The 24,690-nt window shown below is 45.6% G+C and overlaps 1 protein-coding gene across 3 annotated transcripts in view; it reads right to left on the minus strand.

Annotated features, from left to right (window-relative positions):
* trioa (trio Rho guanine nucleotide exchange factor a) overlaps window positions 1–24,690 on the minus strand; it is a 129,334-nt gene that overhangs the window by 91,508 nt on the left and 13,136 nt on the right. For all 3 annotated transcript variants that reach the window (XM_035427916.1, XM_035427917.1, XM_035427918.1), the window contains exon 2: window positions 15,400–15,453. In XM_035427916.1, the coding sequence (XP_035283807.1) occupies window positions 15,400–15,453 (54 nt within the window). The remainder of the gene's footprint in view (window positions 1–15,399; window positions 15,454–24,690) is intronic.

Here is a 24,690-nt window from a genome sequence, read left to right on the forward strand (position 1 = left end):
CAAGTAAATAGGATGAGTTTTCTTCTTTTTTTAATTTTTTTTATTAACCCGAGTCTCATCTACTCTGGTGCAATACTACAGGTTTGAGAGTTTGTGATAGTTTTATGAATGCCCTTTGGATTAGGCAGCGCTCCTGTTTACAACATGCTCACAACCATTTCCTGCGTCCCTTTATCACGCACCAGACTTCGGCATTTAAACCTGGGGACTGCTGACACAAACAAAACACTCTGGAAATTTTGTCCCAATCTAATCCCAAATCAAAACTTGCTTCCATGAAAACCAGCATTTGGGAAACAGTTCATTCCTTTCAGGGCAGCGGGATTCATTTGGTCCAGTTAGCTTGCAAAATCTTTGCATCCTTCAGGAAACTGTCTTGTCACAGACCAGGTCCTGGAGAGCATCCAAGCAAAACTGTTGCAATTACTTCCTTTTCCAAAAATCCAGGACAGGTCATCAATGGAGCAAACACCAGCCGGATTCCATCTCCAGGAGTTACGAGTGCCACTGACATCAAATCTACTCAAAGCAGGATGACGCACCTCTAATGCAAGCGGAATGTAAACTGTTCCAAAAACTATTTAGGGGCTACAAAAGACAAAAAATGTGGAGACCATCCTTAACGCAGCCACCATAAAACAAAACATTAGCCTGTTAACCCAGAGAACCCAATAAACGGAAATGGTTTCCATTGTATTTTGGCCTCTCTTAACAAATGGCTATTCAATTTTATTCTGTATTTTTTCTCAATGAAGGTAAAAAAGACTCCAGATAACCAAGCACACAAAAAATGTCTATTTACGACCAATCGGGGAGCCCCTGTAATATTGGTTTGTATTAGGCTAAAGTTTTTAAATCAACATAGTATCTAAATCTTGCAAACTGAGCTAACAACATGAAAGCATCCCGCACAAGCTGCAGTTTGGGGGAAAAAGAACACTGGACAAATAACATAGTGTGCCCATTTTCAGCTCATAGCCCATGCATGGGTCACTTAATGAGAAAAACAAGAGTGAGCACTTCTCTGAACCATGACACTAGTTAAACTTCCAAGTTCCAAGTAACCCCATTTGACATAGTCAGGAATATTTATTCTAATAAATTCTTATATCTATTCTGATATTACTTCACTACCATTACATTGATTATTCTCATAACCATACATGAAATCAAAAATTAAATTATTTTTACTCTGACAAAATTACTACACACAACACATTAAAAGATTGTTTGGGTGGCCATGTAAACACATGCATCCTCCTCCCATTGCAACGAATAGTGTCCAAAATGGGCAGGAAAACCAAAACATCCACGCATGGACCACAGAAAGCCACTAATTTGGCATTTTCTTTGTAGCGGTCCCAATGAACCAAAAAAAAGGGGGAGAAACTAGAAGAAGCGTACCTCGCTCCACTGAGCAGGGCAGAGACGTCTTCTCCTCCCGCCACCCCCTCCCGCCTCCAGCCGTCACAGTCGGTCTCCGAGCTCCTGCTCTGACGGCTCTGTGACTGAGCCCGCTGTCCGCTCCCTCTCTTACAGTCGCCCAATCCCACCGCTGTCTGCTCCCTCTCTCTCTTACAGTCGCCCAATCCCACCGCTGTCCGCTCCCTCTCTTACAGTCGCCCAATCCCACCGCTGGGCGGCCCGCGTCCTCCTTCCGGCCTTGGGCTGGCCCAATGGGAGGTGGGCAGGACTAAGTCTCATGAATCACGTACGGATCAATGCTTTCGAGGAAGCCCTCCCCGCGCCCGTCCAGAGGCGTAGGCGCGAGGCAATCGAGTGGAGGACACGCATGGCTGGTCCGCACGAAAACAGCGTCCGGGACGGCTGCGAGATTGCGCTCTAAAAGCGCCCTCAACGCATGGCGGGTTGAGAAGTCACGCCTTCGCGTTCCGACTACCCTTTTATCGGATCTATTCAAACTGGAACCACCTCAAAGCCACGCGTGCGACGCTCCGCCGCGTGTTCCTCATTAACACGCGTTTAAGGTAACGAGGCTCAGGCAAGCCTGCAAGCACTGCTGCCCAGGGAGCCCACGAAACGGGCAGGTCGGCGAGGAGGAAAACGATTAAGGCCGGGGTCGCTCGTCTTTCAGGCAGGAATCCGACAGCCAGTCGAGCGGAGGGCGATTCAGAGGCCGGCTGGCCTCCTCCCCCCCCCCCCCCCCCGACCCCCGACTTGCCCCTGTCCCACTGAGAGGGCCCCTTTGCTGGAACACGCTCCACAGGAAATCCCCTGCACCTGTGCAGTAATAATGCCCATCCACCGCTCATCTCACCCAAACCTTTTCTTCTGTCGGAGCTGCTATTCTCACCAAATTACAGGCTCATTTCAAGATGCCCGGCACCAGCAGAAAGGACCTGTCAGAATTCCCAGAAGTGAATCATGCTCCCTCTCTCTCTCTCTGCACCGCAAAGTCTTCCAACAGAGCCACAAGGAAGTGAAAAGAACAGTCTGCAAGATTGCGTCACGGCTAATGACTGCCCTTAGAAGTGTAAATTCCATTAACACTCATGTCCTTTTATAGAAGCAGTCTGCACAATCTATGAACTGCGCTTATCAAAAATCTACTTTTAGAAGTGCCATCTTATTTCGCCACCTGGCTTTCCATCATTACCTCCTCTCTTTCACCAGACAGCCCCCAGAGGGATGCAGGCCTAAAAAAGGGCTTTTTGAACCCTGGTCCTGGAGGGCCGAAAAGCACCGGGTTTATCCTTCATTAGGAGGAATTCAGTGCACCGAGGTCCCATCCATCCCTGACCCAGGAAAAACAGATTTTCAGACAGGGTTACTGAAGTCCACCTGGTTGCATTCCTCCCATCCCAACACTAAGTCAGTACACAAGACCGGCTAAACACAATGCGTGTTCTTCAGTGGCTTTGAAAGATCTGGAAGCTACCGAGAATTTTTTAATAGTGAATTTAAGTAGAGAATACCTTCATGAAAGCCCTCAGAAGCCAATATCCAACGCCATACCCAGGGGAAAAGACGCAAGACCTCATAAATCCAAGGCCGGTCTTTTTTTAAAGGGCCACAACCCAAATTCTCCGGACCATCACACATTCTGAAGGGTCAGGCATTGGTGCACATGGCCTTGTTGATCAAGGCCCTTGCGCAGCAGAGTATTGGATCCATGAATAAATGGAGCGACCGGAGGCAGGTGACAGTAAATTCTGTGATGAATGAAGACGTTGTTGACTGCCGTCCTGCTCTTGACAGTGACGGAGCGCCTGTCGCCATAAAGCTGCCATCGTTGAGAGACGAACTGCGTTCCTCTTCGGTTTCGCTCGTCGCGGCCCGCTCCAGGTTGTTACGAGTAATTATTTAGCAGACAATGTGCTCGGTCATGGCCAACGTTCCCATTACGGCAACAAAACAGCCTCTGCGGCACTGACAAGAACCTTCACAGACTCCTCCCCTCCCCACCGATGGGGCTTGTGGTTGGCCGGGGTGCCAGAGAAACACTTCCTCATTGGCTGTGCAGGGGCAGCGGATGCCGGCTGTGGCACTCACAATGCCCTTCTTGTGGTTGCGGCTAGCTAGCGCCGGCACCAGGGCCGAAGAGGGCCAAGCTTGACACGCCGAAAAACTACCTGGCCTCGCTGGCAGGCTGCTTGCACTCAACCAGAAAGGGTTAGATTCTGAAAGGTTTCTCACATCTGCATTGCTTTCTGAGCGAACCAGCACCGCCTCCACTTTCGTAATGTTCCCTCCCCCCCAGAATGCAGGGCCCAGCTCCACATGTTCAGAGCTGTTAATTAACCAGGTAAATTAGACGAGCTAAATTACAACAGCAGCGCAAGCAGCGGTGGGGAGGCTTTTTGGAAATTAGCCTACACGTTTTGTTTATTTATTTAATTGTTCAGGAAAATGGCCTCCCGATTCCGTTCGGGCGACTCAGATCAGATGTTGTTGAGTGCGGGTTCCTGCAGTGCCATCGCCCGCTCTTCACAGCCCTCTTCCTCATCAGACGAGGCCGCCGCGCGCCGCTAACCGCGGCTCAACCCGCGGCGGACACGATCCGCTGCCAGGGTGGGCCGCGAGCCGACAGGTGGCCCATCTGTCGCCCTCTCAGAAGTACCCGCCCACAGCAGGGGACAGACGCTAAAACTGGTTCAATCGTTGTGATGACTATTTGAGTCAGGTGGCTCAGAGGGGGCTGGGAGGGGCGGGGGCCGAAAAGAACAGAAACCTGCAGACACGGAGGCACTAGAGGACCAGAACTGAGTAGCCCAAAGCTATGCCTGCTCCCATTTTGGGGCCAGGCCAGAGCTGCCGGAAGTCGGGCCGAGTATGCCGGCACAGCAGAAATATTGCTCTAATTTTCACAAAGTGGACTAGCATGCCAATGACTTCATATACCGTGGGCATGGAGAGGACGAGGCTGGAGACCCATGGAGAAATAAAAACGGCCAATCTACATCGACAGGAATAACCCTACAGCGGCGTTTCAAAAGCATCTGAACGATAAGCCTTCGCACACTCAGGATAGATGTGGCGGGAAAAGAATGCCGCAAAATAAAATGTCTAAACGCCTGGATTCAAATCAAAGGTACCCTCAATGTGTGCCGGTACCAGAGTTTCCCCCAGCACACTGGGGTAACCGCTAACTAGCCCAGCTTTGACTGGCGTACACTGTGTGAAATCACTCAGACTAAATAAAAACAGCTGAATCACAGCACTCGGTTCAAATTGCAGCTCATTAACAGGCAAAAACGACCAAGAATACCACAGGAAACTGAAAATGAATAAAAACTCAAACCAGGCTTCATGTAAATCTCTCTCAGCCTCACTATTGCAAGCAAAGATACAGAAACGGAAAACCAGCTTCCTTATTGTAAATGATTCCTAGCAATTTCTCTTGAAATCTTTACACCACATAGAATTGCATAATTCCCCACTTTTGATTGTTTAACTGTATTTTTATAAAGTGAGAGAGAACTGAAAATAAGGAGAGACAACAAGTCATGGAAAATGAGTAATGCTGGTAGTGGACATGAATGCTAACATTGCAGAGCCGCCTGACAGCGTGATTTGAAAACGTAAACCACCCGATTAAAGGAAATGGTAATGAGAGAATGTTACCAGGAGACATCGCTTTAACTGAAAACCAACAATGATCTTTTATTCAAATTTTATTTGTATAGCACTTTTTACAGAGAACTGTCACAAAGATGCTTCTAGCAAGGCAAGAGACAGAGCAAAAAGAGCTGATAAGAGCTTTTATCAGAAGCTTGTGCCATGAGTAATACAGATGGGTGACAAATTAAAGGAAAACCCTGAATAAATGAGCGAAGAAATGTAACAAATGAGATACTTCTACACAGGTGTAAGCATGATACAATTAATTAACATCCTATCACGCTCTGTGGCATGCATAAAAACTCTGAGAAGGCCCTGTTGACCTCAATTTTGGATCAAGACTGCAAGAGGAAAAGATCTAAGTGACTTTGAAAGACGGTTCATTACTGGGGCATGGATGGCAGGAGCTTCAGTCACAAAGACTGCTGAACTGGCTAGTGTTTCAATAGGAACGGTGACTAAAGTGACATTTGGATTTATATCTATGGGAAAGACATCAGTAAATAGGGTCAGAAATTATGGTCGAAAGCGCCCATTTGATGACCGTGATGCTCGTGCATTAGTGCACTATGTAAGGAAAAACAGAAGAGAAACTCGTCCTCAGGTGACTGAGAATGGCAATGCAGGATGTGATCAGACTGTCAGCAAGAACAGTTTGTCGACAACTACATAGAGAGAGATATTATAGTACGGTTGCAGTGCATAGACCCCTCATTACAAAGACCGATGCACATTTGAGAGTTCAGTGGTGCAAAAACCGTAGGCGCTGGTCTACAGAAGATGTGGGGAAAAAAATGATATGGTCAGATGAGTGGCATACACAAAGAGAACGATACAGGCCTGAACGCATGACCCCTACAGTGAGGGGATCCGGTGGCTCGGTTATGTTGTGGAGGGCATTTTCCGGGAATGGTTTGGGTCCACTTGTCCCCTGAGAGGGAAGGGTCATTGCAAATCGATAAAAAGTTATTCTGAGTGATCACCTTCATCCTATGATGAAACATTTCTATCCTATGGGAGTGGTCTCTTCCAGGATGACAATGCCCCCATCCACAGGGCATGAGGGGTCACTGAATGGTCACTGAGAATGGAAATGATGTGAATCATATTCTATGGCCTTCGCACTCACCAGATCTCTACCCAACTGAACAGCTATGGGAGATTTTGGACCGACGTGTTAGACAGCACTCTCTACCACCATCATCAAAACACCAAATGAGGGAATATCTTTGGTAAGAATGGTGCTCCATCACTCCAGTAGACTTCCAGAGATGTGTAGATCTATCAAGATGCACTGGAGCTGTCCTAGCGACTCGTGGTGACACAACACCTTACTAAGAAACCTTATGTTGGTTTTTCCTTTAATTTGTCACCCATCTGCAGATTAGCCGTTCAGATTTCTCCCAAGCAAACCAACCAGGCAAAATGCTTAAGATGCACCGCACTCCTTTTAGAAAGCGATGCCAAGCAGTCTTATCATCGGCACTGAATCTTGAATCTCCCAGATCTCATCACCAGTCTGTCAGCGGGATTCTCTGTATTCACAATGAGACACTTTCACCACACTTATGAGTCACGCTGTTTCTAGAAAACTTCTGAAGAACTTCAGAGCTCTGACTTATACGGCATAAATTAACAGAAATCGGCACTACAGAAGTGAAAATTACAGCCAGGCACTTGACTAACCAAGCGCATTTGCTAAATTTACATTAATGAGAAGGTCAGTTACACCAGGCCTGTGAGTCACAGAGAGCGAATCATCGCAGCACATGTTCTTGAATCCAGTCAATGAGTCGCTTGCCGGGCATTCAGGAACATACTCCCAGGCCACAGAAACCAATACGCTCTGCTGCACACAAGAATCAATGAGAAATGGAAAATGGAGGACATGGAGCCTATGGACATGCTGTCCTTGGAAAAGCTTCCATGGCTTTTATTATTTTTCCTGCCTGAGCCATTAAGAGAAAGATGCCATTTCACACAGGTCCAAACCTTAAAGGTCATTTTTATCTCATTCAGTGATGGGCTCTGACATGCGGAACTAGGGCCCGTTTGATTCATTCACATCCACAAATGACCAAGTTTGATGTCAATTAAAACTGTAGCAGCCATAAAAGAATCTTATTACCAAATAATAGCCCTGTGCCCACGTGCAACCTGATTTTTCCATAAATCGCTTCAGTAACACCCCTACAATATTACTAGGCTATAGAACATGTGAGAAGTGAAAGATTCGCATTGTAAGTTGCCTTGCTTAAGGAAATTAATTACAAAATATATGATTAGCGCCCTCCACAGACAGCTCTTAAATTAGTTCTTGAAGAAGCGTCATGCGATTTACAGATGTGCATAACCGCCATAAGGGTGCGGTTCTTGACCGCAGATAAATAAAAAGCACCACACATCCAGACATAATGAATGATCAATGTTCCAACCTTAAGCCGGACCCGTGCACAGCACAGCCATACTCAACCCCGCCTCTACGCTGGGCTCGGTTCCACGTTCAATTCAGTCAAGCGCCAAAAACCCCACTTCAGTAGTTCAACATTATACTGTGCACACTAAAACATTCTAAACAAATAGTACTGCTAGCCTAGCACGAGAAGCTTACGCACTGCCGCATATCGGTCTGTGGGTTAGGGTTAGGGTCGATCTCTGAGATTACGGGTTTAGTGTAGGATCAAAGAGGAAATATTAAAGGGGAAATTGCAGAATTTATTCCACCTAAGTCCCAGCGAGAAGAGAGACGGAGAATGGAAAGAACCCAAATGCCGTTGGGGCGGGGGTGGAGGGATCAGATTTAGGCCTCGGGTAAGCATTCGGTGGGAGGGCGCGTGACCACAACAATCCCCCACCTCCTAAAAGAAACGTCCCCCGGGACAGATTACCTCCCATCTCTGGACATGCAGTCGTTTTCTCCTCTGCTTTACAGTCACAGCCTTCGTTGGGTTATTAATAATTTAGTCATTTTGTTGTTTAGATTAGCCGGCAGAGCAAGAGACCACAGAGTAGCTGCTAGTAGCAGCAGGGATGCTAATAGTGAATGGGCCTCAAAATCAACATACAAGCCTATAAAACCAATAGGACGTTGTACGGCAGAGCCACTGGAACCAGTACAGTTTCATTTTCTGTTTAGAGGCACTATGTTTACACTGCAGGCCTAAGCGGAAGATCATGGCATTCGTAGTCTATGCAATCTGAAGGTTGCCGTAGTATTTTGCATTTGGGTTTCCTACATTAAAAATATTTGTGGGTTAGACTATAAAGCAAAAGATAAATATCTTGCCAGTTAAAAGGTACTTTGCTTCTGTGCCTGTGTGTGTGTGTGTGTGTGTGAGAGAGAGAGGGCATGTATGCGTGTCCTATTTCCTGATAGCTTCTTATGACGTCAGAGTCAAACCTTAGTTTCTTAACACACATAGATGAATAATATACAAATGGCATTTTATCCACTGCTGGTGCAGCCTGTGTACTGGCGTTTCGTTAGTCAGTGTGATTAAATCACTGCCCCAAATAAACCTGCAGCTGTAGCAAGGAGCCCTGAGAAACAAAATTAAACTCAATTGCATTTCCACAATAAAAATACATTACTGCACCTTACACTGTCCTAGGAGAAATTCATTTCACAGGTTATAGGTTACATAGCACAAAAGTTATTGCTGTTATTTTACATAGCCAGATTAAATACACTGAAAATACAAGTCAAATTTCGACTAAATCTTTGAACAGGGAAAATGTTGGAAAAGAATAAAATTACCTTTTTGATGCTTGTTTACAACAGCTCAACCAGCTGCCGATCGCCCAGCAACCATCCCATCTCTCTCTGTCTCCCTCTCCCCCCTCTCCTGGTGACGCAGTGAGCGGTCTCTCTCTTAATTGTGCCCATGTGTCTTAATTCACAGCAGACCTGGAAGTCATTTATAAGCAATGGCGAGAGCTGGAGCTGTTGTGACGCCCACACCAACCCGAGGAGTGCGTGGGGGGGGGGAGGGGGCTTATTGGGTGCATCAGGTTTACAGTAAATGAGAAAGCAAGTTTGAAAAAAAAAAAAACCCACTTCCCTTAACGTTTAAAAGAAAACACGCTCGGGCAGTCTGGCCGTTACCGTGTTTCAAATTCCAGAGTCGCCGTTAGTCTGCCCCGCGCTGCCCCGGACGGCAGTTGCTGTTCAAAATCGGAGGAGAAAACGAACCGTGTTTATCGCCGGGCTGGAGAGACGCAGCGCCGCGCTCAAACGACAACACTTTCAAACCGCGCGGACGAACGGCCGCGTGCCATAAAAGGCTCCTCCGCGCAGCCGGGACAGCGCTGCCAATCAGCACCGACGGTACAGGCGGCAGAAGCCACTCCCACTCTGCCATAACCGGGATTTCTGGGTCTCTCTCTTACAGGGGGAGCTGCATCGCATCCGTAAACGCTTCCAACAAGCGAGGATAATGTTCTCCCAACATTCATGTAACGCTTCAGCAATGTGACGTCCCTGCTACTGAGCAGCCCTGTAATAAGCCTGGGACGGTGCTAGCTGGGCTGAGCGGCAGTACCCTTTCAGACAGAAAGCCTGCCAGAGAAAACTTCCGATGCCGACGGTTCCGTGGGAATCGGGGGGGCAGAGGTGTGGGTGCTGCAGACGTCTCGCCTCGTTCCGCGTGTGTCTGCGGGGCGAAGTTCATCTGCCGCCCCCCCCGCCCCCCCGCGTTCCTACGGGCCGACTGCAGAGTCGTGCATCTCGGGGGGTACCCAGGCGCGCGGTCTACTGCGACCCAGGGCCCTTTGTTCCACGGCCAAGGCCGCGGCGCTCGCCGATGGACGGCTATCTTGTTTGGACAGCGAGCTCCTGTGACTGGCTGATAGCATTTGGGACCACCTCCCTTATCTCCTGTTTTATTAGAGTAGGGGACGGTCCTGGAGGGGGTCGGGAATGAGTGGATCATGGGGACTGGCCTATTTATAGAAGACCCAACTGTGGGCCACCCACCCCCCGTGTATTTTTCCTGTAGTTACTAGGCCAAATCCACCTCTCTCTCTCTCTCTCTCCCTGTCCTTCCCTCACTCAGTCTGTGTGTGTTCTTTCCTTCGTTTTCCTTTTGTTGTCATGTTAAAATGTGTCTGTGTCTGCGCTGTCTTTGTGTTACGAAGCTCCATTAAGAGACTTGTCTGTCAGGTCATGACACACACACCCCACCCCCCCACCCCCCCACCTACCCATCCACCCACACACACACATGCACTGTGACAGCTGAAAACAACGCCACAGTTCATTATGAAAATACAGAAGTGTTTCTGAAAACAACGCCAGCCCAAAAACAGAAGCGAGATCCACCTGGGTTTCTGTGCTCAGAACGGCAGAATAATTTAAAAGTGTGACCTCAACACCATTGTCCGGCTCACGGGTAAACCCTGAGAGGCAGGTTTCCAACAGAAATTTCAAAACTGACTTTTGGCAAAGGCCTCTGCATGTTTCCTGGAAGCACTTAAGAGGCAGAGCGAAGAGTGACAGCAGCATTCACAGCACAGTGCAACCTTATCAGCTCTGTGGTGAATCATCAGCCAATGATCAATGAGACAGGTGGGCACCATGGTAACACAAAGCAGCAGTCACCTGACTCCAGACCCCCCACCCCCCTGCCCAAACCTCCCCCACTGGCCTACAGCACAAGCCTATCCCATTTCCAGGGCTGAAAAATCCCTTCACACCACTCGCCAATAACTTGTCTAATAACACGCATCACATTATCGTCATTCTCACCAGCAACGCCATTTAGAATTTCCTTTAAAAACGAGCCAGGCAGCGGCGTGCAGCAAACGCAAAGTCAGGCCCCAAAAAAAGTTAACAAAAAAACATTACCTGCATCGACCCAAAAATGTAAACAGCAGCTGCCGGGAGCTGGCCTTTTGAAGCCTAGTGGGAAAGCGGAGGCAGAGACGGGCAGAATTTCCCGCTCTCTCCTTCTGATGTCTTTTTTTTGGCGGGATATTAATGACACCTCCTCAGACGGATAGGGGAGCCCCCCCAGAACAACCCCGGGCGGCGTCGGAGCGTTTGTTCCGGTGGGAAAAGCGGGTTTTTCTTTTGTCGACGGCGGCCTGTCAAACAACCCCCCCCTTAATGAGAGTCAGAAAGAGGACAGGTGAGGAGGAGGAGGAGGGGGGGGGTCCGGGGGCTCCAGCCCACCCTCGCGCTCCTCCCCGGGGGCCTCCCGCATCCTCCCGTTACTGCGCGGCAGCGGCGGGGCAAGCACGATCACAGGCGATACGCACTCAAAATGGAAACGGCGATTTGAGGGAATAAAGGCTTGCGTTGGAAAAGCATCGCCTCCCTTATTAGAGCTGACGCTACAGAGCCGATCTGGCCCCGCTTCATGTTTATCCATGAAGCCAGTCTCTGCAGCTTCAGATTATAATAAACATAAATACCCCCGTGAAAGGCAATTTACCTGAAAGCCTGAAATGAATTCAAAATGCAATCAAATTTTAAAAAATATCCACTACAAACCTGGTAGAATAATGGTTAAATCATATATTCAAAAGGCGCCCCTCTCAAAATTATTATTACCCATCGAGCGCTTTTATCCTTTCCCTTGGCTCTGAATAAAACCCAGCGCCCCTGAACCAAGCCACGTCATATTAGTATGAGCAGTGTCTCAACTGCAGCCTCTCTCTGCTTATTATTGGCTATTAGTATCAGTCTAGTTTTCCCTACCCTTAACAGCCAAGCTGGATTTCAACAGCAATCGAATCAATTCTATCACCGGTTTGTCTCTGGATTGTCAGACGTCTATCATCGAGTCATCGACCACAGTAAACTCATGCAGCCTACTACATTTCACGATGACATCCATTCTCCATTTACATAAAATGCAGCCATGCAAGAATTTCACTTGGTGCAATGGATTATGGGATGGACATCTCATGTATGCAAATAAGAAAGACTTCAACAAAAATATCTATACGAAATCTCGCCCACAGACAGAGGTCATTTCATATGCACTTTCACGAGGAAAACAAAAAGAATGTTGAGGCTAAATACAAACTTGCAGCACAGCCATGCTTGATCACATAAATAAACCCCTGCAAGAAACCAGCAATGAGGCCAGCAAAGCTAGCCTCAATTAGAAAATTTCTCATTCCAAAGCGGCCATATTTGCGAATTGGCATTCTGAAAACGTAAAATGTTACTATTGTTATTGTAACAGAGAAAAGTCATGTTTGGTTTAAATTAAAGCAAGACAAACTATATTTGAACATTGTTCTTGGTTATTTAGACTAACAAATGTTTTAATGGTATAGCATACCAAAATAAATCATTTTAACCGAAATTAAGATGTTCATACGGCTGCTGTGATGCATTATTCAAAACGCAATTACTTCAATTGCTAGTGCTACTTTTCACATGAAGCAAAATTAATGATCAATGGTGAATGTAAACCAAGAAACAGCCAATACACAAATCTGAGCCAAAAGAATCTACATTAATATTGTGCATTGAAATGTTAACTGGCCTCTATATGATGACGCTGTGTATCAATCAGGTCATACCGCTGCGACTAACAAAAAAAAAAAGCATCAAACGGTTTCATTTTTCTTCTTTTTTCAGATTGACTGCTTAACTTTAATTCCATCCTATCCCTATGGGGGACTCAACTGACCTCAGCAAACCCCAGAGAAAATCTGTTTAAATCTGCACTGAAGATCTGGAACCCAGACGCGTAAATCGCCGAGCAACGTCAGTCAGCGAGCCTTGACAGCGCTCGCCTAGAGTAAAGACGTCAAGATGAAGCCCGCGGACCGAGGTTGACGGGGAAAAAACCACCGTGCATTGTGACGCTGAGCTGAGGCCTTTGTTCTTTTATGAAATTCGAAATTTCTATCCTTGGCCAACCTTTCAGAACGATCGGCTCGAGGGAACTGCCAGTGCTAGCTACAGCCAGCATTTCACCACAGAAACGCCAGACCGTTTAACATTTTCATTTCTGTCAGCAGTCTGACTGCACATTAACCGGTCGGCCATAATGGGCCTATAGCAAACATATAACCAGTCTGAAACAGTTAAAAAAATATACCAGGCTAAAAAAACAGGAATGCACTGGATAATAACGAAACTGAACAAAGGCCTTTTGAATAGTCAGTGTACAGGTTAATCCAAAATGACTTCCTTCGGGCAACAATCATAATACAATATTTGATTACAGCCTCACCTTCGCTCAACCTTTAAACTGGATTTGAACTGATGAGAGGCAACCGCAAGGTTCCCCCCTCTGTGGACCAGCTATGGTATGAAAACGGTGCAGGTGTTTCCAAATTCTACACGCAGAGTCGACGACGGGCCGTTCTTTTTTGGGTCCCGTAAGAACGTCATGACAAACTCATCAGCGTAATTGCGAGTGTACTCCCAACACGCATTCCATTTTATGACTGATAGCCAATCAAACACTGAGAAAAGCTTCTGGAAACCCGCAGGGGTAGCAGAAGCGTCTGACTGGTAAATAATATAAGTAACATTTTCTGATGTTTCTTTGTGTCTCGCCTCCAGCCTGTACAGGCGGTTTTTGATGGGCAATTGCAGACTCAGCAGTTGTAGACTCTTCACATCATTGGAGTAGACATTAACCTTGGACTTCTCATTAGGAATATCGCTCACTACCTCATCTGCACCACAATAATGTGTGTGACACTCATTTATCAAAACACACATTTGCATATCAATATCTCCAATGGGAGCCCCTCTGAAATGAGTAAAGGATCATTACTGATCTGCTGGTGTCTAGAAAAGACCCCCACCAAATTCTCCCCAAAAGCATTGTGAAGCCTATGATTTGTTATATGGGATCCATACCATGTTATGGGAATCTTAGCAAATGTGCTCTGCTTTTGTGGATGATCTATAGATCCTACCGCCCGGACACATAGTGATGACCATGATGACCATGACTGGATCACACCACGGCCATAGGGTAGGAGCTGCTACATTCATTCAATCACAGAGAGCGTACACCAGCCAGAAGGCTCCTCCAGGTCTTTGATCACACCATCGGGAAAATGTATTCATTTATGAAGCATTTTGGTGCTAGAAAACATTGATGCTGCTAACACATAGAAGACAATATTATGGATCCTCAGGACACCATGTCAAATTATTTTTGGGACAACTTGCCAAAGTTTGTTGGCACGGTATTGCACTAATAAGGATGCATTGATGGCGTCCTGTAAGAGATCCTCGCCCACGACATTATACTGAGACAGCTACCTTGGCAGGTAACAGTTAACTTGGCTACAGCCAAGTTTAGGCTTAGCTCAGTTTTTGCTTGTTCATGCTGGGAAGTGGCAACGTGATATGCATGGCATTTCTCAGAAGACTGTTCATACGTATACCATAGTACCATATGTTAGTTTATTAATTCTATGCTTGCCTTATAAAGTGAATGATGTCATAAACTTGTCATGAACTACTCCTGCCTATGTGCTAAGGTTTCCAACATCGGTCAATGGTGTTTCCCATTATAACTTAGCCTGTTAATGCTAACTTTGTGGTAGCTGCTGAGTTATCATCTAATTCCTGCATTTCTGGCTTTGCGGGTGTCAAGCACTACAGAACATACTACCTGATATGACATGGGAAATGCACAGACGAGAACGACAAATGATACCATCATTCCAATCTTGCAAGTCTTGGCTTGCAGCCTCAAATGTCTGCACTTAGCTTCAAATGAGGAACTCGACAAGCATATTCAATAAAAATGAAGGCCCTGTTTTTTTGCTACTTCCCTTCGGCAACCAACAGCACAACACGACGTTTTTTTGGCGTTTCAGTGGCATAGGTAATTATCTCCTTAACTGTTTTCCTGTTGTCTGCCACCAAAATTTGTGTACAACTGTCCTGATGTGAGCATGACGTGAGTACACTCCAAAATTGGTCTATTAACGTCTCTGCTTTGTGAAATTCAGCAGGACTTGAGTTGGGGATTTGGCCAAATGACCACATGGCTATTACGCGTCTTCTCCTTACCACCCTAGAGCAATGCTGAGGAAAGCTCTCACAGGAAGCACAAGAGGTTCTCACATCCTGGTGACACCGCTGCAAACTGTTCATAATGCTATTATTGTGGAGCCATGTTGTTGAGAGAGCGGCAACCTGAGAATGGTTTCACAGCACAAAAACCTTGCAAACTTGTCTTTCCACTAAGACCTCCTCCTTGTATCTCCATAGAATACCAAGTGAAAACAGTGGTAGGACAGAGAATTCACCCACCTTTCAATTTGTGAAAAATCACTTACCAAAAATAAAAGAAAACAAACGCATGTCACGAAGCAGAGACTTACCTCCTAACTGGCTGGGTACATCAACTTTCTGTTCACATTTTGGAAGAGAACAATCTACAAAACAATAAAGAGAAAAAAATAGGTAATCAGACATGGACACGATTAGCTACCTCTTTAGCGGATTTCATATAGCCCACGTCCAAGAACGTTAGTGAGCACTTCATCCCTCTCCCAGACGGAATAGTTCAATGGAGCAATTCTAGGTCTTTAGTCTTTTGGAAACTAAAGAGCAAACAAGCAGCCGGGTACAGAACTGAACTTCCCATAGCCAAGCTGGTCGGAGGATTCATTTCTTAATGTTAACGAACAATAATGGCATATGAACAAACCAACAGAAACGTGTAGGGTAGTACTTAACACAAACACAGAATATGCAAGTTACTGCTCAATAAAGGGTAACAAATGTAGCTGTGCTTCAGAGGCTGCATCAGATGTCCCTCGTGTCTTGGGTGGGTATATTTCAAAACCTAAGACTGCTCATAATATGATATCAGCATGCACTGCCTTCATTTGAATTGGATTGTCAAAGGATTTGAGTCAATGCAACTGCTCATCAATAGTCATCCAATAGCTCCACAATCTGTATTCTGGGCTGTAATAAGTACACCATTCTAAACTATATAGGCTAATCAATCTTTTTTAAAGGGCTTTGTTGCCACGTGAGCATGAATGTGCGTGTGCGTGCAAGTGTGTGTGCATGAGCACACAAGTGTGGAATTAACATGCAACCTTCCCTACAGCCAGAGCTTACACAGAAATATTATTCTTTATGAAAAGCTGAAAAGGGGAGAAAGAAATACAGCTTGGCAGGATCTCAGAAGGGCCCCTATGGATAAAGGCTTTAAAACATGTGGACACAGTGCCCCAAAGTTTGAGCACTGCCCCTCAATACACCCTCAGACCCCTCCCCCTCCCCAAAAAAACAAGAGACGATGTAACTTCACAGCTGTGTACAGCAACAGAGACCTGGAGAGGATAAACATCTAGAGCCACAGGACATCTGTAAACAGGACTCTAAAACATGAAGAATCACATGCTTATTCAATACAAGCCACATTAAGGAAAACAGAAACAAGATGCTCTTTTTAAAAAATACATTCTGAGCTGAAGCAGGCTCTCCTGATGAGAGCCATACTGCCATTTAGAGGGAAGTAGAATGCGTAAAACCAGACAACCTTAGGGAAGGAAGAAAATAACATTTCACGTAACTCCTAAGGGGTGTCACAGGAGAAAGCTTGCCGTGCGTTCTTAGTGAGTGCATCCTAAGGCTCGGGGGTGGAGGGCAGACCCCACGCGCTGCAGGTGTGGTCTAAATGTTGCTGCGGGACGGCCGCTTCAAAGGGGGCCAGGGTGAGGCCATTGCGTGAGGTGGGGGCAACACTAGGAAGCTGGCACAAAGCCGTCTCAATCCCTGAAGTGGGGTTGGGGGGGGGGGCGAGGGATACCGACTGGGAGGAGTTTCGTGGTAAGAGGCCCACGAATCGGACGCAAGGAGCGGCGCCGCCCCGGTTGCTCGTCACATGACCAGAAGACACCGCCGCCGCCCCCGCGGGGACCGGAGAGGCGGGCTGCGATTGGCACGGGAGTAACCAGCGGCTGAGACGCTCCACAGAGACGCGAGGAGCTGACAAAGGCACGACGTCCTGAGAGAGCGAACGCAGGCACACAACCGGGGGGGGGGGGACACGAAAAAAAATCTCAATTTCTGTAAGACCACATTTCTTTTGCGCAATTCAGAGACACAACATATTGGTGATAAAATATGCTTCCTATATAAATGTACACCATAACTGCATAATGAAGCATTACAAAAAAAGCCTCTTCATTTTTAGGATAGTTCCATCATGAGAGAATAGTAAATTGTTTCTCAAACACAGCTCACCAGCCAAACTCTAACATGGAGCTCTAGCTAACAGGAAGCAAAACAGAAACATGTGTAGCCTATACAGAAACCGTTGCTATTTTGGGATGCAGTCAATTTCTTGATTTGTTTTTCTTCCTTGTTTTCCAATAAACATCCATTTAAATTAAATGTTGTGGCGTTCAAACAGAGCTTTTTACATTCCTTTAAAAAAAAAATGTCCATATCAAATGGGATAAAATTACAAAAACATCAATGTGGGTATGGTAATTTGTAATGTTAAATAGAGTGACTAAATTCACAGGCCTCCTCTCTTGTGTTATTGGCATTACAGACAGCATCTCCTGTTTACATGCTCTGTCACAGCTGTCCGCTCCATGAAGCACTGAGATTTAAAACAGCACGACTACAACTCCAAAAAAAAAAAGAAGCATAACAGACCCGAACATTCAAATTTTCCTAATACAGAAAATCATCAAAAGCATAAAGAGCATTTTCTTCAACACCAGTCCAAGGTAATCAATCCCAGATTGTTGGTATCAGGTTCAAATGAGCCTACTCCGAACATGATACCGGACGCTTCTACAGAGCACTACTGCTTTAGCCTTAGAAGCACACAGAGTAAAGAAAGAGCCGTCAGGAAAACGAGGCTTACACTGCAGCAGAAGCCGATTCGAAATCCAGGTCGAAAGAAAGCCACGCTTCCAACGAAAATCTCCAGACGGAATCCGAAGTCAGCTAATCCCGCTGCAGAACACAGCGCGTCCGTCGTGCGCACATCTCTCCCCGCTTCCTTCAGCGGCTCGGGAAAAAAACATGCTTTACCACGACAAACGGCACATGAATAATTGTAGGTTCAAATGACCTTCCAATGACGTGATGTCACCTCCCCCTTTGTGCTGAATGACAAAGCCTGAGTCAAGTCTCAACGCAGGAAATGAAGAAATCGCCCTCCCCCAAGTCCCCCTGCCTCCCCCCCCACTACAACCAACAGCCCATCGGCACAGGCTGAAAACATCCTACTGCTCCGAACCAGACAACGCTGGTCATGTGCAAGAGTGATTCAACGCTCGTCTGGCAGAGACAGGCAGCTTTCTCTGGAATAAAGACACCCCCCCCCCCTTTTTAACAACATTCGAGAAATTAAAACAAGACAGCTCTTCACGACTGGACTGGTGATTCAGTTTCCTACACTCCCTGACCGTAAAAGTTTGCATTGATACTGATGACAGATGAATCACGCTCTCAGGACCAAATGGACCATAGCCTCAGAAGTAACCTACTGATCACTTGGATAATTCCCCTCGAAAGTGCGACGAAAAGAAAAGCAGCGTTCTCAAACAGTTTCATGAGCCTCTGCAATATGTTTTCATTTCACAGTTCAGCACTCCAGGTTTCTGAGAAACCCTCTCTCTTAAATTACTGAAAATGAATCAGGTTACAAGAAAAGAAGGTAGAGAACTCACCTTTAAACTGATCTTATTTCTGAATTTGATTGCTCTTCATGACTAACAGGCATGTGCATTTTAGTATTTCACTTCAACAGTTCATGCACTCTTACTCCAGGTTTTAGCCTTACAGTACCTTGGCTTATTTCACATTTATCATTTCGATCGAAAGAAAGATCAGTTTAGCTTTAAATGGAAAGATCAGTTTGGCTCTTGTCCCTAGTCAAGGAGGAAGGCCAATCCTTCAGCTGTATAAAGGCTGAGGCTAGCCTGGCTGTGAGTTTCGACATATTTTATAGCTGTTCGAGACTTAAACCGCTGATCTGGACACAGGGCATTTCATTTGTCTGCTGGGACAACTCACTTCCAGCAGGGAAACATGAGCCAAAACTGTATCCAATAAGATGTCTGTGAAAATCCCATTGAATATTCGGCCATGTTAAACTTCTACTGTCCTTTTCATAATCCTGGCCCTCCTATTTTCTGGTAGGGTACTTAGTGATTAATGTGCATAGGTAGAAGGCACTCTCCCATTTATGATAGATGATCAGAAACACTGGCTGCTTTTAGATTCACCTGGTCAGCTTGTGTTCAGTGTACCAATGTGAGCTTAATATTAAGGCTTTGCTCTGTATATTCTCAGTAGGCAAGGACACTTTCACACAGCATTGGATTTTCAGCCAATCATTTTCTGATGTATCACTTAGGAGAAAGACGAAGAGTGGAAATGGTTTCATTTCACTTGTCACTAGCCTCGGCAGTCACATTCTGAATGCGAACAGCCAGCCGAATGCTACTGCTACTATGTGAAAGCGCTCACTGATGATGGAAGACCAGATTAGCTCTTGCGGTAAACACAGCATCATCTCATACCCCTTTTCCACCAACGCAAAAACCTAGTTCTGGTTCTGGGCTGGTTCTGGGCTGGTGCTAGTGCCGGTTCGCAGTTGGTTCAACTTGCGAACCTTCTAAGAACCGGTTTGCTTCTCCACGGGCTAGAGAGCCACGTCATTACATCACTGTATACGTCTCAGCTTTCCAAGCAACATCTTTACCTATTAAAATGTAGGCTGTCCTGTAAAATACAGATAATAAACTGTCTAAATGTAAAAAACCAACTTAATACATATACATTTAGTTATATTATTACAGCTTTATTTACAATATCAACTTTAAGACAAGCAACATGCTCGGAATTCTCATCGCGACCAATTAAATCCAATGGTGCAGATGTTGCTTCATAATTTAAACTGCTGTCCTAGCGGCTATTTTGCGTCCTGCGACTTGGGTTACAGTGAATATGTACGGATTCCTAGACACCCACTCTCTCTCATTCCTAGACCACCCTCTTTCATATTAACCTCAAATATGCAAGACAGGACACTTATACAGTATGCTAGCAAATTTATGTCAAGTTCCATTCATTTATATGGGGTGGTCGATACTCGTCCCCTTAGCAACCAAAAGCTAGCGCTGGACCACCTCTGACTTATTTGCCGGCACAGAAAAAAATCACGAAATTACTAAAAATATAACCACTGGAGGATAACAAGGACATTTTTTCCTACATAACTAGGTACAGGTTGTTACCCATATTTCGCCTATTTCATATATAGTTGCAAATCAGTTTACGTTTTCCTGTCTGTCGAACGAAGGTGGTCGATAATAGGTGCTCTCACCCTACCTGGCGGTCACAAAGTTTTAGTTGGTGTTGGTTGGTCATGATAATCCAGCCACCAGCCCCTGACGTATGCGGTTCTTGGTTCTAGACGAGCTAAGCGTTGGTGCCGCTTTGGAACCAGTTTTCCTGGCCGAGAGCCGGTTCTTTTGCTGTCGAAGTGCGAAGAACTGGTTCGCGATTAGGCACCGGCTCCGAACCAGCCCTCGAAATGCCTTGGTGGAAAAGGGGCAAAAAAGGTTCCCTAGTATTTGAAAACATCTTTATGATTTCAAAGATTTCTAATACAACTAAAATTTGAAAAAAAAGTTTTATTAAAAAACTGTAGGAGGGAAATTCCATCCTGAATGTTGACTAACTTCTAAAGAACAAATTTTATTCTCTTACAAATCGAACAAATTTCTTACAATTTCACTAAGCTCACTTCAATCACTCACCCCCCTCATGTACAGAATCAATGAACCCAAAAAACCCCAACGCCAAACACCCAACAGTACTGTTTGCATACAGCTGTGCTATTTAAGGATTTGGCACAATATGAGTTCTCAGGAACCATGATAAATAGCAAATTACAACATAGAGAAAAGTAAAAGAATCTTGATACTGAACTCTGAGTTTTTGAAACACAGCCACGTAGCCCCTCTCTGGCCAGAAAGTTAGGCGCCAAGAATCAAGACTGAGGCTCTGACGGGTGCAATCTATGGGGGAAACGAGAATGATAATGTATGCACGCGGGTAGGTGTCCAGAATAAATAGGTTGCAGGTGGCCCACACGTTTACTTTGCGATTGGACCACCACAGACTGCTAGATCCTAGACACGTAGATATTTCGAAAGTTCCTCATTTCCTCGTGAACTTTGTCCAATGATCTCATTTTTATTTTTAGAGGGATCCATGATTTCCAAAAACATCTATGGCTTGGTCCAACGTCTCCACTCGCGCAACGCCACATCTCACGATTGCGCACTGATGGTGATTTCCACTGGGTTGCACATCAGTCAGTTAATCGAGTTATTCTCCCTTCCTTCACCGCAGCCACTGCAATTGGTGCATTTTCTTACTTCTTTCTTTTCGTAGTCCTGTTTGTGGTGTTTTCATAATGCTTTGTGCTTTCTGCCCTTTCAGTGCAAACATCATTGATTCCCACAGACTAAACCTGCCCTCAAATCACTGAATTTGGCCTTAATGCCCATTGCCAAAGGTTTGCTATGAAACCATAAGACTGAAGCCACTGTAATAAAATAAAAGTAAAAATAAAAAATAAATTGGATTCAAAGGTAAATGCAACAATATCAACAATCGGGAATTTGCTGCATGGCATCTCAGGATGTCAAAACAAGCCCTTTCCCTGCAGGTTAAAAAAAACCTAGGTGAATGATTAGCTTGTAATATTTTTTCTCTTTTAAAATGAGTTCATCATGCAACACAGTCTTTCAGTGTCCTAGTTAAGCCTTCCCTTGTTAAAGAGCCAGACAAAATAGGGAGGGGTGGCCCTTTTATATTTTTGACACAGTAGATCCTGTAAGTCTTTTTTTTCCCCAAGTTGGGTCCCCAGCGATATTATTTTGAGGCATACTAATTGCTGCCGAAGGCGGCCTTCTTTCAAAACTGTGGCTTGGACAGAGTCCAATTAGTTTATCAAAGGTTTCTTCATGTCGTTTGTGTGTGACGCAGAAGCACAGGCCTTAACTGCGTTTCATGACCCGCTGTTGAACTTGACAACAGAGTTGAATTAATCCTGTTGGTCAAACGCACACTGTGTAGTGTTTCCACAGGGCTTCCGTTTAAAGAATTACAACACGGAATTAGAAGTCACACAAATAGAGCGTTGGTGAGAAAGTGGTAAGATTCTGCAGTCGTGCGGGCTAGGGGGAATTCCAGGTAGCAGTGCGTTGGTGGGGAGGGGAGGGGGGGGGGCTTAAAGAACAATTCCCCTTCAGTCCGTCAGTGGCCTGGTTCCTCAATCAGCAGGCCTCGTGCGCCAGCTCGTGAAAGAGACGGTGGCGGCCCGGCGTTGCGCCCAGCCCGGGGGAACGGTCGCATGCGGCGGCCATATTCGCCTTCCTGCACCAAACGCCTCGCCCGCCCTGCGCTCCCCCGCAGAACAGGCCGCAGTCGCAGCTCTGAGGGGGAGGCACGGAGCAGCCTGCTCAGCCACTTTAAAGAGAGTGTGCAAGCCTGCGAGACCGTTCTGATCCCAGCCTTCATCTGGGACAAATTTCTCAACCCCCACCCCTGAATGCAAAACAAAGCAATTTGGTGATATTACTGTACACAACGCAGATACAAATTCTTCAAACAGGATGCATGTGTTACAAAATGTAGGCCCCAAAATTTCAGAAATACTGCTTCTATAAAATAAAAAGTAGCTAAGCCTTTTTTTCGAGGTGTAAATAATCACTCAAGTAGATGCAGTTTTTGAGGCGTGTGTCAATGCGGCAACAATGGATCGCAAGCCGGATCAGACATGAGAATTATAGGACTTTAGTGTTCTCTGAAGTTAACCAAATCTGTGAGGGGCTGGATTGCTGGTCAGCTGAATGAATGAGTGCGATGTTTTAAAGTTCTAGGAGACGGCTCCCTGTACGACTGGATGCCCGCTACTGCAGGAGCTCTCCAAAGCCAAAACACACAGAGACTTCAGTACCAGACAGGCAAGAACACCAAGCGCAAATAATAAAAACAACACTGACAGAGCTCCTGTTCACGCAGGACAGGGAATTAGATCTTGCCGACAGATTCGCCACCTGACTCAGGTTCCTGAATGAAAGGCAGTGTTCTTCTCGCCGAAGAGCGCAATCAATGGGATCTCTTCAGTTCTCAGATTATCACCATTACTCAACTCAAATTCACATGCGTACAAAAATGACGGACATTTTAAGTTTTCTTTTTGGGTGTTCTCTGTATCTTCTTTGCAACCCTCTACCTAAAGATTATAATGACGCAAGAAGAGGCTGTGCATGTTATGCTTATTAATAGGCTACATCACAATCATCATTCAGCAACTTTTGTTGTTGCCAACAACATTATGAAAGCATCTGCCCCCAGGTCATAACTTCAGGAGTCAAAAACAACCAGGTAACGGCTTATAGTTGAATGAATAATTGTAAAAAGCATACATATACAAGATAATTTACATAATATTACAAATCAAAAACACAGATCCTCCAAAAATCCTGTTGTTCGTTAAAGTACAGAATGCAGCATTCGGACACATAGTTAAGCAATCACCGAAGCCTAAATACTAATTGCTGACGTTTTTAACATTATTAATTTATAAGGAATGAATTAATAAAGAAATTAAGGTGAAATACTGTGTTCAAAAGTGCCACAGGAATGCATAACCTGAGAATGGAACCACAAGTTTCCTTTAACTAGAACAGCGTGTAACCAGTGTGCCACAGGGCCTTCTCGCAAACCGAATGGAATATAGGTGAAAGGTAACAAGGGCATAGGCTATACATTACAGCAGCAGCCCTTTAAAAAAAAAAACGCCCTCGCAGAAAAGGAACTGCGCGGCAACGTCCCCGTAACTGTCACCTCTGCAGAGAAATAGCCTAACCTCACGGCACCGCCACTCGCCATGCCCGCGGTTCCGCTAAGACACAACGGGATGATAACCGCCCTTGCTAAATGGTTATCGTATGTGGTTATTATGTGTTACCACAACACACGCGTGCCGAGGCGGCCGTTTGCTGCCGCTTCCTGACCGACGACGCCGACTTCGTCGACTCCACGGAGGAGATAAATGTCGCAGTTGGGCTAATGGCGAATCGGGTGAATTACGGCCGTTCCCAGAACTGACATCAATTAGGCTGATCGAGGTCCGCAAATACTATATCGCAGCAGAGGTTCAGAGTTGTTGCAAAGATGACGTTTGAGCGTATTTTTGATTACTTGCCGATGGGCCTGTTGATAGCAAAATACTGAAACGGTAGCACTGCCTTTGATAATCAGGCTGTGTGTAAAATCTGAGCTCCCAGTTTTGAGTTTGGTTCCAAAACAAAAGCTGAAATAACTATTGCTCCTGGACACAGTAATGGTTATTTCATTATTTTCTTTATGTGTGAATTGCTTTTGAATGTATCCAGTTGTATTACTGTTCTGTGGATTTCCAAATTGCCACATTCCTGAATTGATACTAACAGACACCTTATTAGTATGCTAGCACTGATATTGTTTTGAATCTTTCCTTTCATATTTTGTTTTTTTGAAGTAGGGTAGGGGGCTTTGACACAAAGGGCGAAACAGTAGGCTATATCCATAATTACACAGTTAGCTTTTGTAAATTATTGGCAGACACT

Source organism: Anguilla anguilla, chromosome 8 (genome assembly GCF_013347855.1).
Source record: "Anguilla anguilla isolate fAngAng1 chromosome 8, fAngAng1.pri, whole genome shotgun sequence".
Lineage (NCBI taxonomy): Eukaryota > Metazoa > Chordata > Actinopteri > Anguilliformes > Anguillidae > Anguilla > Anguilla anguilla.